We start from the raw sequence: 13474 nt of genomic DNA, 5'->3' as shown, positions 1-13474 counted from the left end.
CCGAGGAGTCCCTCAAGGCGGAGTGCTTAGCCCGACTCTTTTCAATCTCACCCTCTGTGGATTAGTTGACAACTTGCCAAGCACCGTACGACTTTCCATCTATGCGGACGACATCTGCATTTGGACATCAAGCGTGACACGACCTCAGCTTCGCGCTCGGCTTCAGAAGGCTGCTACAATGACATCTTGCTACCTTCGTGAACAGGGACTTGAAATTTCATGCGGAAAGTGCGCAATGGTGGCATTCACGAGAAAGCCAATGTCTGGTTACGGCGTATCTATTAACGGACAACTTATACCATACAGCAGAAGTCACAGATTCTTGGGAGTCGTAATTGACAGAGACCTGTCTTGGACTCCGCACGTCAATTACGTGAAAAAGCGGCTGACTGCTATCTGCCACCTGTTCAGGTTCCTTGCTGGAAAAAGTTGGGGAGTATCTGTACACGCTATGTTACAGCTGTACATGGCGTTGTTCGTTGGATTCCTGCGATACAGCCTGCCTGCAATATCCAACACCTGCAAGTCTAACCTGCGTACGATACAGAGCATTCAAGCCCAAGCCCTTAAGATATGTCTTGGCTTACCACGCAGTGCATCAACGGCTGAGACCATTGCCCTTGCGCAGGATTACCCAATCAAAACGCACATTACCGTTGAGACAATGCGTATGCATCTCAGGCATTATGCTAGGACTCCTTCCCACCACTTGGCGAGCCTCACTGCTGCAAGGCCCTGCTCGACATTTAGCGGCATTGTCAGTGCACATCGTGCGTCGTTTACTTCAGGGTACGCACCTGCGGCCAAGCCAGCGTTTCCTCCGTGGTGTTTGAGCCGTCCTCAAGTGCATCTAATGATTCCAGGACTACAGAAGAAAACAGATCTACCGGCCCCTGCTCTAAAACAGCTGAGCTTACTTCTTCTGCATGAAAAGTACAGAAACCACGTCCACATCTACACCGATGGATCAACTACGTCGTGCAGTTCCGGTGGTGCCGTGGTGGTACCAACGCGAGGAATGACACTGCGCTTCAAGACATCGCATGTCACGACTTCAACGGCAGCAGAACTAATGGCCCTGCGTCGAGCACTGGAATTCATTGAATCTGAAAGAGCTAGAAAATGGGCTGTGTTCTGTGATTCCAAACCGGCATTACAGTGCACGCAGTCAGTTCTTCGACACGGATGCCATGACCAACTGACATACGAAATCGCGAAACTTTACCATGATGTCCAACAAAAAGGTCACGAGGTCATTTTTCAATGGATACCTGGCCATTGTGGAATCAGTGGCAATGATTCCGCCGATAACGCTGCTCGTACAGCACATCATGAAGAGCAGAGCGTTCCGATTCCGCTTTCGAGGACAGACGCCGCTAGGCAGCTTCGACATTTGGCACGCAGTCTCACACTGACCGAGTGGAACTCGCCAAACTTACGACTTACACGACTGCATCGACTAAACCCCTCCCTGCAACTCCGGCCTCCACTCGGACTTCCTCGACGTGAAGCTACGCTTCTCTGTCGCCTTTGGTTAGGAGTTGCGTTCACAAAGGCTTACTCTACATTGATTGGAGTGACTGACAGTGGAGCATGCGAGGTCTGTGGCACGGAAGAAAACATCGACCACCTGCTGTGCCACTGTCCACGATACACCCCTGAGAGACAAGAACTTGCCAGGGCTTTTCAAAAACTGGACAATCGGCCGCTTTCTGTGCAGGTGCTGCTCGAACACCGCCCCCATCGCCCGTCGGCCCAAAAAGCTGTGAAGGCACTTTTGTGCTTCTTAAGGACGACGGGCTTGTGCGACCATTTGTGACTGTAATTGTAATTTCTGTAAGACCACACACGTCAGCGAACTCACTGCAATTTCCTTCTTTCCTTCCCTCCGCTCTCTCCCTGTTATCTTTGTTTTCCCCCTTTCCCGCTCCCCCGGTGTAGGGTAGCCAACCGGACGTGATTCTGGTTAACCTCCCTACCTTCTTCTTATCTATATCCCCCTCCTTTGTAGATTATACAGACCCCGCTACCGCGGTGTTTCCTCTAACAACTGTATCTTGCAGGAACGAATTCACCGTTGTAGACCTCATAACTGAACCATGTCTCTGTCAATGTGACAAATCAGAATCGTTAACCATAACGAGTCCCTCTAGGTCAGTTGCTTTGTTGACCACGCTCCGGCAGTTAATATTTAGAAGTTTCAGGGATCGATGCTTACTATTCACCTGTCAATTTCGTCGAGCACTTCTCAACCTGTTCGTAATGTAGAAATGCATAGACGTGAAACTAGTAGTATATGATACGAATATACAAGCAAATCGCACACAAAAACATGGTAAATATAGAAAGAAATGATGCTCAGTGCAGTGCCTTTATTATTATATTTCTCTTATAAATCTTTTAAATCGTGTGACCAACCTCTCCTAACGCCCTTTCTATCAATTTGTCCCGCCTCCTCCTCCTCTTCCGCAGTCGCACGTAGGCGAGTCTACGTAGCCAAACAGCTTGCTCTCCAATAAATACTTTTTTATATCTCCTTTTATACTACGAAGACGCCAAATTCCATCCAAATTTGCAACACACGCTGGGACATGTTACGAATTATTATGTCATGCTCTGCCTTGTTTGTGTTTTCACGTGCCATTCGGATAAAGCAAGGCTAGGACGCTTATCGTAGGTCTAGGCTCAGCTATTCCACGCATGACTTTAGACGCAATAATTACGCGGGAATATGCGTAGTACTTGCGGATAGTCAACATCACGACGCAAGCGACCATGTGCATGATGCCACAACGTTGTTTTATTGTGATAGCAATTATACGGACACTCCAGGGCGCATTTCTGCCGTCGCCGTCGCCGTGAAGATCCATATGAGTGAAAGTGTGTGCGGGTGAGCCGGCGAACGCGGTTCTCTCGCCTGCGCGAGCGAGGAACGCGGCCCGCTAAGTGCCCTCCTGTGCGGCTGCTATGGTGCCCCGATGTCCTCCTCGCCCGCCGGGGGAACGCGACTGCGAGCCGAGCGGAGCGGACGCGCTTCACATGGGCTCTGCGCATTTCCTACTTTCTTCACCAACTTACCTCTTTATAGTGCCCGAAATTTCTACCTCGGACCTTCGTGAACACTTAAGAAACCTCTACGACGACTTCTTTGCCCGTGAGTGCCCCTTGTTTTTGCACAAGCGGCTTACGAAGACCTCCGACGCGACGCCGTCGCACTAAGCCTACCGCCGCCTTGGCGGCGCACGGCGGAGCAGCGACGCACGTCAGCACATCATATGGCCAACGCAGCTGCCTGCCCAGCCAGCCCCAGCGAGTCACACTCGTTGCCCACGGGGACCACAACCACCACCATGGCCACAGGAAGTGCACACGGTGAAGCCGGCACATCCAGCGGTATTTCACATCAAGCGTTCGTGGACGCACCCCTCCCCGAGGACTACGACTCCATGGACGAGACCCCAGAACCCGACGCCGCTAACTATGAATCCTTCATCGAACACGGACCCCAGCCGTCGGCCGAAGACCCAGGGCCGAGTGACCCAGCATGGGAATACGCCATCAGCAAAACCCGGGCGAAGAAGCTCCGTAGAGCGGCCCGCAGACAAGAGAACATCACAGACGCCAACCAACCCGTGAGTGGCCAGACTTTTTTCAACAACCCCTCGGAGCAAACCCGTAAACAAGGCCCGGCTCGCCGGCCAAGACTCCCTCCTTTGCCTAAAGGAGACATCAAAATCGTCATTCGTCCCACAAGAGGGCTAAACCTAAGAGAGTTTCCCAACCATGTCATCGCAGCAGCCGTCACCCACTCCTGCCCACAATCAACCCTCATTGAAGGAAAATACATCATAAGGCCACACCTGGGCTCTAACATTATCGTGGTCAGTACTCAATATAAAGACGTGGCAGCGACACTCCGTCAGCTTACCCACCTAACGCTCGGCAACAAAATTTATCCATTGCGGGCCTACGTTCCGTTCTCTCCCCAACTGCTACGTGTGGTCATACATGGGCTGGACCCCCGTAACACACGCGAAACGCTGATGCAAGGCCTTTGGACCCGAGATACAAGAATCAAGATCCTTGACGCCAGGATTCTGGGGTCCTCAACGACTGCCCTCCTTACGATGGACGGCCCGAACCTGCCGAAGCTCGTGTACCACGGTGGTTGCGAGTATCCCTGCTACCAGTACAGGCCTGCACGACAGTTCTGCCAATACTGCATGCAGGCAGGGCACAGACCGGACGTCTGCCCAAATCCAAATTTGTCAATATGCCGAGGTTGCGGAATGCCGAGCCCCCCGGAAGACCACACGTGCCAGCGCAAGTGTGGATTCTGTGGAGGCCCGCACGTCACCAGCAGCAGAGAATGCCATCAGTGCCTCAAGCCGGCCCGTTCAAGCAAGCCACAAGAACAGCAAAAGAGACACGTCTCCCGCAAGGACGCGTCACAAACGAAAAACAGACAACGGTGGTTCAGCTCCGAGGACCAAGACGGGTCCACTCAACATCGCAACGTCGCCGACACCCGAAGCACCAGCAGAAAGCGGGCCGCAAGCAAACAACGCAACGAGAGCGCAACGAGGAGTCACGCGCCGAACCAGTCCAAGGCCACCGCGAACACCGGATCGCGGGAGCAGCAACCCCTGCATCGTCCGATTACACAGCCGCTACTGACGCAGCAACATGACACGCAGCTGGCGTCGAAGCAGAAGCAAGCCCCCCAGGTGCCGGGAGGCGCCAACCACTCAACGTCGAGCCACAGGTCTTCGCAGCAGGGGCCACGGCCAATGGAGCAAGAACAGGACGAACGGGTGAGCTGGTCAGAGAGGCTTAAGCAACATACCCCACTAGCTGACCCCAGAGTTCCACAACTCCAAGCCATGATTGCCAAACAAAACAAACAGCTTGCAGAACAAAGCGCTACAATAGCACGAATGCAAGCACAGCTCGAACAATTCACGCAAAGCCGCAGCACGAACACCCAAAGCGAACAAATCCCAGTGCCGCAAGCACCAGAGCCAACACAACGGAACGATAACTTTGAGACTACAATCACAGCTGAAGTCATTCAACTTCTTCGCCATAAATTGAACACGCAGTGCAGATTCACAAAGTCCAGATCAGAAGAACGGATGATGCAACACGTGAAACAACTCATACAGGAACTCCACTCCCACCGAAACCGTAAAAGGTGCGCCAACACGGAAGCAGGGCCGTCCAAAATGAGGCACCGCACAGACTCTCTCGGTAGCGAGACCAGCTACGCGAGCGCCTCTACATTTGCTTAATATGGCGAGACACCCCCGTACAGCCGTAAACGAAAACCTCGAAATCTGGCAATGGAACTGTAGCGGATACAAACGAAAACAAGGCCTACTCAAACAGTTCATAGCCAATACACTAATCAAACCGGACGTAATATGCCTGCAAGAGATAGGCGCCGAGAAGACCCCATCCCTATCACTATCTTACACAATCTGTCAACCTCGCATGCCTACGGTGGCCATCCTCGTAGCAAGCTTCTCATTAAACTCAAGGCAATAATTCATGATTATAAATTACTAGGTTGGATACAGGACTACCTAAGTACAAGAACTCAGTTTGTTGCATTTAACAATGTTCACTCATCTCGTGTCAATGTTACATCCGGTGTACCACAGGGGTCTGTCTTGGGTCCTTTGCTGTTTGTAGTCTATGTAAATGATGTCGTTGAAGTAACCGCGGGCACTTCTGTCAAAATAAGACTATATGCTGATGACTGTGTCCTTTATTCTAGTATAAGTAGTAATCATGATCAGTTAGAGCTGAATGAAGTCTTCACCCGTTTTTGCGAATGGAGCAGAACATGGCAAATGTCACTTAATTTTAAGAAAACCGTATCAATGACTTTTTCGAATAAAAAACAACCATTACAATTTACATATTTTAATGAAGCGCACAAGCTTGCAAGCGTCCACACGTTTAAATACCTTGGTGTTACTTTCTCCCCTGATCTAAAATGGCATGCTCACATTAACTGTATAACCAACAAGGCGTTGAGAAAACTGGGTTATCTTAAAAGAACCTTACGAGATGCAACTAAAGAATGTAAATTAACGGCATACAGATCACTAATAAGGCCTCTACTTGAATACGCGTCGGTAGTGTGGTCGCCACATCATTCCAAAGACATAGACATGCTTGAGTCTATTCAGAAAAAGGCCATAAGGTTTATATATAATCGTTATGACCGCCATTTCTCACCGACATCGCATGCTAGCAAGCTACTACTAAAGCCACTGGCCCATAGACGTACTTGTGACCGTGTTGTTCTGCTACATAAAATTGCTCATGGGAAAACTTATGTCAATGCGCCTATTGTTTTCACTAACCCTTCTTCTCGGCCCACCAGAAGAAGTCATCATCTTAACATTGTTCCTTTGAATGCAACGATTGATTGTTTTAGGTTTTCCTTTTTTCCGCATACAATTGTGATTTGGAATGGCCTCGAGGGGTCCTTGCGCGAGTTACCAAGTGATGTATTTGCCAACCTATTACCTAATCATGTTCATTAATCAACTAGCTATTCCTGATATTGTTTTTTTTTCGATTGTTTGTTTTCTTTTTGCCACTCAAATGTATTCTTCAACTGATTGACATATGTATGCACTCACTCCTGCAATATCTTGCTATGCAAGATGGCAGTATATGTAAATAAATAAAATAAATAAATAAAGAACATTACAGCCATCGAACATGCTCTTCCGGACCCTGACATCGAGCACCTCGTTGTTGAGATTGTTCCGAACAAAAGGGGCTGGAAGAGTACATTCATAACGAACATCTATAAACAGCCTAAACCCATGAGGCTAGATTTCACCAACATCATCACAGAAGCCTACAAACTCGCAGAACCAAACCAAATGGTCATTGTAGGCGACTTTAACTCCCCCCACACAGAATGGGGGTACCGTTCAAATTCGCACAGAGGAGATTCCATCCTTAATGCACTCACTGTGGTGGACATGCCACTCCTCACCAATCCGCTATACCCAACAAGGGAGGGAAACAGCGTCACCCGCGACACATGCCCCGACCTCACCATAGTCAAAAATGTCAAAGAAGCTGCGTGGTCCAACCTGGGGGAGACCCTTGGGAGTGATCATTGCATCATAAGCACCTCTATCTTAACTACAAAAATCAGAAAAAATCTTGGCATAGCAAGAATCACTGATTGGACCCAATTCCGTGCAATCACCACAGACAAGTGTCAAAAGATCACATCTATCACAGAATGGACTGACGGTATCTGTAAGGCACACGAAGAGACCACGGAGACTATACAACGTGCTCCAGAAGCTCCAGAGTCGACACACACCTCATTCACCTAGCTATGGTAGCAACGTCGCCGGTTAATACGAAGGTGGAAACGTCAAAAACTAAACAGGCAACTACGCCTACGAATCGCAAACATCACGGAAGAGGCGCAAAACTACGCCACTGAATTGGCACACCAAAATTGGCACCAGTTCTGTGAATCTCTCAAAGGGACATTAGGAACCTCAAAAACATGGACCGTCTTAAGGAACCTAATTGATCCCGCAAAATCGAAATCCGAATCAAACAGAACTCTCAAACGCATCGCTCACACCTTCTCAGGCGACGATTGAGCTTTATTAAAAGCATTACAAGACAAATACATTTGTGCAACTGGGACTATTCCTCCATGCACACAGCGATACGCAGGATGCGCCAACAAAGAGCTGGATGCCCCCATAACCGAATCCGAAGTATACGCAGCCGCACGAGCCTGCACCAAGAACACCGCAGCCGGCGCTGACAAAATTAACAACGCCATGATTCGCAACCTCAGCCAGGAGCAAATCGAAAAGCTAACCCAATATATCAACCACTCTCTGTGGCAAAAGAACATCTTACCACCAGAGTGGAAGCATGCCGAGATCATAGTCATACCCAAACCAAGGAAGCGACCAACAATCGATGCCCTGCGACCCATCTCATTAACATCATGTATGGGCAAACTCTATGAAAGAGTAATACAGAAACGCCTCCAAAATTACATTGAAGACAACAACCTCTTTCACCCATCCATGATCGGCTTCAGATCAGGGTTATCCACACAGGACGCCTTCCTACTCATCCGAGAGGAGGTCTTGACCAACATACCAAGAGGCGGGGAACATCTAATCATGGCACTCGACCTCAAAGGCGCCTTTGATAACGTATCGCACCAAGCCGTACTCGAGGAGCTATCTAACATCAACTGCGGCGAGCGCATATATGAATACGTCCGAACGTTCCTGTCAAACCGAACGGCCACCATAGGCATGGGAGAAACACGATCTGACCCACAGGCTATGCCTAACAAAGGCACACCGCAGGGGTCAATTATATCACACCTCCTATTTAACATCGCCATGACCAGAGTCGCTAGGCCATTACAGGCCATACCCAACATAGGGTTCACCTTATATGCCGACGACATCACGGTGTGGACAAGGACAGGCTCCCTCGCGGAGCAGGAGCACTATCTCCAACAAGCCGCCACTTGTGTTGAAACAACAGCACACCAGTGTGGCTTGAAATGCTCTACGGAGAAATCCCAAGTAATTCGTATCAAGAGGTACAATTACAAGACCCAAGACCCCATCCACATTAAACTTCAAAGAGAACTCATCCAAGAAGTATCACTCATCCGAATACTCGGCATTTGGCTACAATCTGACCGCAAGGCCACACACGCCATCAAACTACTCAAAATATTGGCCACACAAGTATCGCGCATGATACGGCGCGTGGCAAGAACCCGTAAAGGCATGAAGGAACAAGACACCATGAAATTGGTTCAAGCGCTTATCATCAGCCAACTGTCCTACGGCCTTCCATATCTTCCACTCCTTAAAGCAGAACGAACCACAATTGATGTCATCATTAGGACAGCTGTTAAAACTGCACTAGGCCTCCCACCATATACCGCCAACCACAAGCTTGAAGCTCTGGGAGCGCATAACACTTTCGACGAAATCCAAGAAGCAGTTCTCCTATCTCAGCGGGAATGCCTACTCAAGACGGAAACGGGTAGACTAATACTTCAGCGAGTCGGCTACCCAGCGGACTTAGGCGTCATACACTCTACCACTAACATTCCAACAGAAGACAGAACGCGCCTGCACGTAGCTCCCATCCCAAAGAACATGTCGTCCCACTCCTGCGAAGGCAGAAGAACAGCAAGAGTGAACTACATAAAACGGACAATGGGAAGAAGCGGCAGGGCCGTCTACGTAGATGGAGCCTTGTACGGACCTCCCAATGGACATGCAGCGGTAGCAACTGTGGTGGGATCCAATCATCAAGAAATCACAAGTCTAACCATATCAAACTGCTCCGTCCTGGAAGCAGAAGTGGCTGCGATAGCACTCGCCATACAACACGGGAATGCTATCAACCAATCCCTTTATATTATCATCGACTCGCAGGCGGCTTGTCGGCTCCTCCTAGCAGGAAGAATCCATAAAAGACTGCTCCACCTTGTTCAAAGCAGCCCAGGATCAAAGACTCACGTTAAACACCAGATCAATTGGACCCCCGCACACTCTGGGTCGGAAGGGAACGAGATAGCTGACGGTCTAGCTCGAGGTTACACTAGCCGAGCGGATCAAGACACAATCTCCCCCGACCACTCACTACTTCAACCAATGTCAACAGTTTATACTATTAGACTCCATCATCAACGCCTCATGCGCCAGTTCATACCACCACCACATAGACAACTTACTGCGCAGGAAGCCCGCGACTGGAGACAACTCCAGACGGACACTTTCCCCAACCTGTATAAATATCACATTCTGTTTCCAGAACGCTACAGACCTACCTGCCCATGGTGCGACGGTCACCCCACCACCTTCCATGTTACGTGGGGGTGCACGGGGGATAAACCCATACACTTACGAACACTTCAAACGAAGGAGCAGTGGGAGGCCTCTCTGTCCAGCTCGGACCTGACAACCCAGCGCAGCCTGATACAGCAGGCAAGGGCAGCAGCACAGGCCACAGGGGCTCTGAAATGAGTTCTCCATCCGCCGCCCAAGTCTTCGACAACTATTTCTTTCCCTTCGAAATAAATGTTTCTACTACTACTCCTCGCCCGCCGCTCCGTACAGAGTGGAGACAACCACAGCATACCACAGCGTCTTCTACGGCGTTGGCCACGCAAATCGCGGACGCCGTAGAAGACGCTGTAGAACGCCGTAGAACGCCGTAGAACGCGTCCCTACGGCGTCCGTCTTCTGCGGACGCCGTAGGGACGCGTTGCCGGCGCTAGTGCGTCTTGAAAGCGGTCTGCGACGCGGCGAAAGTGCGCGCCCGCGCGGGCCTCATCTTCAAAGCTCTCTGCTATGTTTGCAGAGTGCGCATAGTGCCGGTAGCTTCGTGTGCGCTGTGATTTCGACGTTTTGTACGCCTTGAAGCGACAGATGCACGAAGCCCAATTAGCTAGCGACTGCTGCCGTGATTCCTAACTCCAGCATTTTCACAGACAGTTTCCGCTGTCATCGAGCGATGTGCGTTCATGTTTACCTGTACGCGCGTGACACCGTGCTGGTTAATTTACTTAAGGTACGCTGACGGGCTAGTTGGTTTGAATCCATGAGACAATGTTTTAGCGCGACTTAACAAGGACGTAGAAAGAAGCACACACACAAAGAAAGCGCTGTATCCGTGTGTCTGTTTCTTTCTACGTCTCGTTGAGTCGCGCTTACAGATTCTTTGATTGTTAAAATTAGTAAGCGAATGTTCACAAGTTTACGCGGCCGATAAATCTACTATCCTTACTTCGTACAGCTATGCACTAATTTGCTATCGCGATCGGTGCTTCGCCTTTCGGGCGGAACTGCGTTTTATTTTTATATATATATATATATTTTTAGGGAAGTGAATGCAGCACTTGGTTTCGAGCGCTTGGCAAAGATGCGTATAGTCCGTTATGTTACAATGTCCAAACGAGAGGGTTCGATTCGGTTTCCCAGGGAGCGGAAGGGGGAGGATTTGTTGCGAAGAACGGTGAAGACGACGAGGCTTTACTAAAAGATAAACTGCATTTATTAACCGTCAACAAAACCGGTGTAAGAACTATGAGAGGAGGATGGACTTGCACTCCTATATGCATGTTACAATGGTGGTTAGCCGGAGAAGGAATCCGTAATTAATTAAAGAGAAATGGAGCGTAAGCTTCGCTCGTGACCTCGTAAACTTTGTTGAGCGTGTGTCCGTGGCTTGGAGGGAGGCTCGCCGTCGGCTCGCGGTCGCCTGCCTGAAGGCCCTCCAGCCCTTCGCTACATAGTTCTTGGACAAGTAAACCCACATCACTGGTGGCTTCAGGGAAGAGATGATGAAACAGAAACGCGACGATACACAGGTGGCCCAGGAATAAAGTCTGGTTGCGTCACTCGTCCATCCGTACGATGTTCACCACTTGTGTCCGTGGCTCGGAGGACGGCTCGCCGTCGGCCCCCGCCTTGACGGCATCGTTGTCGCCCTCCGCGTGCTGAACCTCGCTATATAGCCGGTTGACCTTGTCGATTCGGTTATAGCATAGCGTGCAGCGACACGTCTTGCAGCTGACGCCGGCCGCGTAGCAAGAGCACCGCTGCCCCACGCACACCGGCCGGAGCGGGTACATGCTCGCCGAGCCACACCGACAGCCTTGGCGTGCCGCAGTCGTCGCTGGCTCCTCGTAACGCTGCACAGCGATTGGCTCCGGGAGCTCCTTCGCAGGAGGGTTGCTGCACTCCGACGTCGAATCCGAGGCGGGCCGCATGATAACCACCACTGCGAAAGCGTAGAGCGTGGTGGGACGAGCGTTAATGAACTGCCAAAGAAAAATCTAAAGTCGGATAACCCTCCGAGGGCGCCTTCGACGGTACAATCATTTCGCTCGAAGTTCGAACCGAACCTTTATCATCCACTGTGAACGATGGGCGCATCATAGCGATAAGTAGAGTGCCTCGATAGTACCATTTCTCGACGTTTAGGGTGGCGACACGTTCGTCATTGCATGTGGTACAACTGCCGCATAGCCGAGCCCTCACGGGTCATCGGAAGCGTTGGGATTAGCTCCACTTTACCCCTCCAAGAGTGCAACTCTAGCTGGTATAGCAACTGCTTTTTTGCTCTCCGAATATAACTTCTTGGCTAAAATATTTAGTAATATCGTGATTTCCCATACTATTCGCAAACATGTTCAAGTTTCATCCCAAAACAAGTGACACAAAGAGAAACGTCGAGCAGTATCTGGGCATAGCGTCCTATATAGGCTATGATCTGGGTCGCCATTGGGATACAAAGCGGCCTGCGAGGCTGCCTGAGGGGTGTCGCCACGCTCAACGTCGTCTCTGCTTGCTCCGCCGACACAAAGAGTTACTGCGGAGGCTCCTTTTAGGGAACCCCTACAGTAACTCTAGCGACAAAGTAGGCGGAGCACTGCTCTTCAGACTACGGATGAAGTACGAAAGAAAAAATAATTCTATACAGAATGAACCACTACGTTATCCCCGGCCATCCAGTTTCCGACAGGAACTTCAGAAGTAAACTATAATCCCGCCCAAATACTACTACTACTAATAATAATATATTCATGATATAATAATAATAATATTATGCTAGGCCTTCTGTATTTCGTGCATAGGCAGGCTGACAGCGTTACCCGACTGGAGGTTATCGGTTTTCCCCCAGCGCATACGTATAAATGGGACAAGGAAGTTTCTAATTTACTTTCTAATTAAACATCGCAGTTACGATTTAAAAGAGCACGCAGAACAGAACAATATTTAAAGGAAGGTACGTTTGCAAAATGGGCATGGTGGCAGAAGCAATGCCTCCGAATTGTACTCCTGCATCTCAAGGGCGCAGGCAGTGCATGCTTTTAAGAAAAAGCAAACACATTTTCATCATCATCTTCTTTTACGTCGACTGAGCTACAATGTAATGAAAGGCGTGCAAGCTTTTCAGGAAGCTGAACAGAAGTGCTTCGATGGGGGCGAAATAAAAAAAGAATTGAAAAAAAAGAAAAAAAATACTAAAAACGCCTGTGTACCGTGCAATGGGTGCACGTTGAAGAACCCCAGGCCAAATTGATCCCGAGCCCCCGACTACATTGCGCCTCATAATAAAATCGTCTGCTCTGCATGATAGCGTCTGTACGAGCTTGATACGCTTGATATGTAAAAACGTAAGCAAAGAGTAGCAAAAATGGCTATGACACAACGGGAGCAATGTAACACAAGCGTGCGAACAGCGGCGCCAGAGGTTTAGACGAAACACACGACCAATCACTTGAAGCTTCGCACGTTATTCGCAGAGCACAGCCCTATACGCGAAGGTGCTGCGCATCTGAGTGTCGCATCGTAAGAGCAATTTACTAAGCCTCGTTCGAAACACGCGTACAGCTTGTACTACTTAATCGATACGCGCGACA

General features: G+C 49.7%; 1 protein-coding gene across 2 annotated transcripts in view; it reads left to right on the top strand.

Annotated features, from left to right (window-relative positions):
• The first annotated feature begins 3004 nt into the window (after positions 1-3004).
• Positions 3005-13474, top strand: part of LOC135905127 (uncharacterized) — a 55749-nt gene continuing 45279 nt past the window's right edge. The window contains exons 1-2 of one of the 2 annotated variants that reach the window (XM_070532321.1): positions 3005-4814; positions 9859-10120. In XM_070532321.1, the coding sequence (XP_070388422.1) occupies positions 3276-4814; positions 9859-10005 (1686 nt within the window). In that variant the 5' untranslated portion in view covers positions 3005-3275 and the 3' untranslated portion in view covers positions 10006-10120. Of the gene's footprint in view, positions 4815-9858; positions 10121-13474 lie in introns of those variants that run through there. The other variant, XM_065436136.2, reaches the window with a different exon arrangement.

This window comes from Dermacentor albipictus, chromosome 1 (assembly GCF_038994185.2).
Source record: "Dermacentor albipictus isolate Rhodes 1998 colony chromosome 1, USDA_Dalb.pri_finalv2, whole genome shotgun sequence".
Lineage (NCBI taxonomy): Eukaryota > Metazoa > Arthropoda > Arachnida > Ixodida > Ixodidae > Dermacentor > Dermacentor albipictus.
This window is presented reverse-complemented; position numbering and strand designations above follow the sequence as displayed.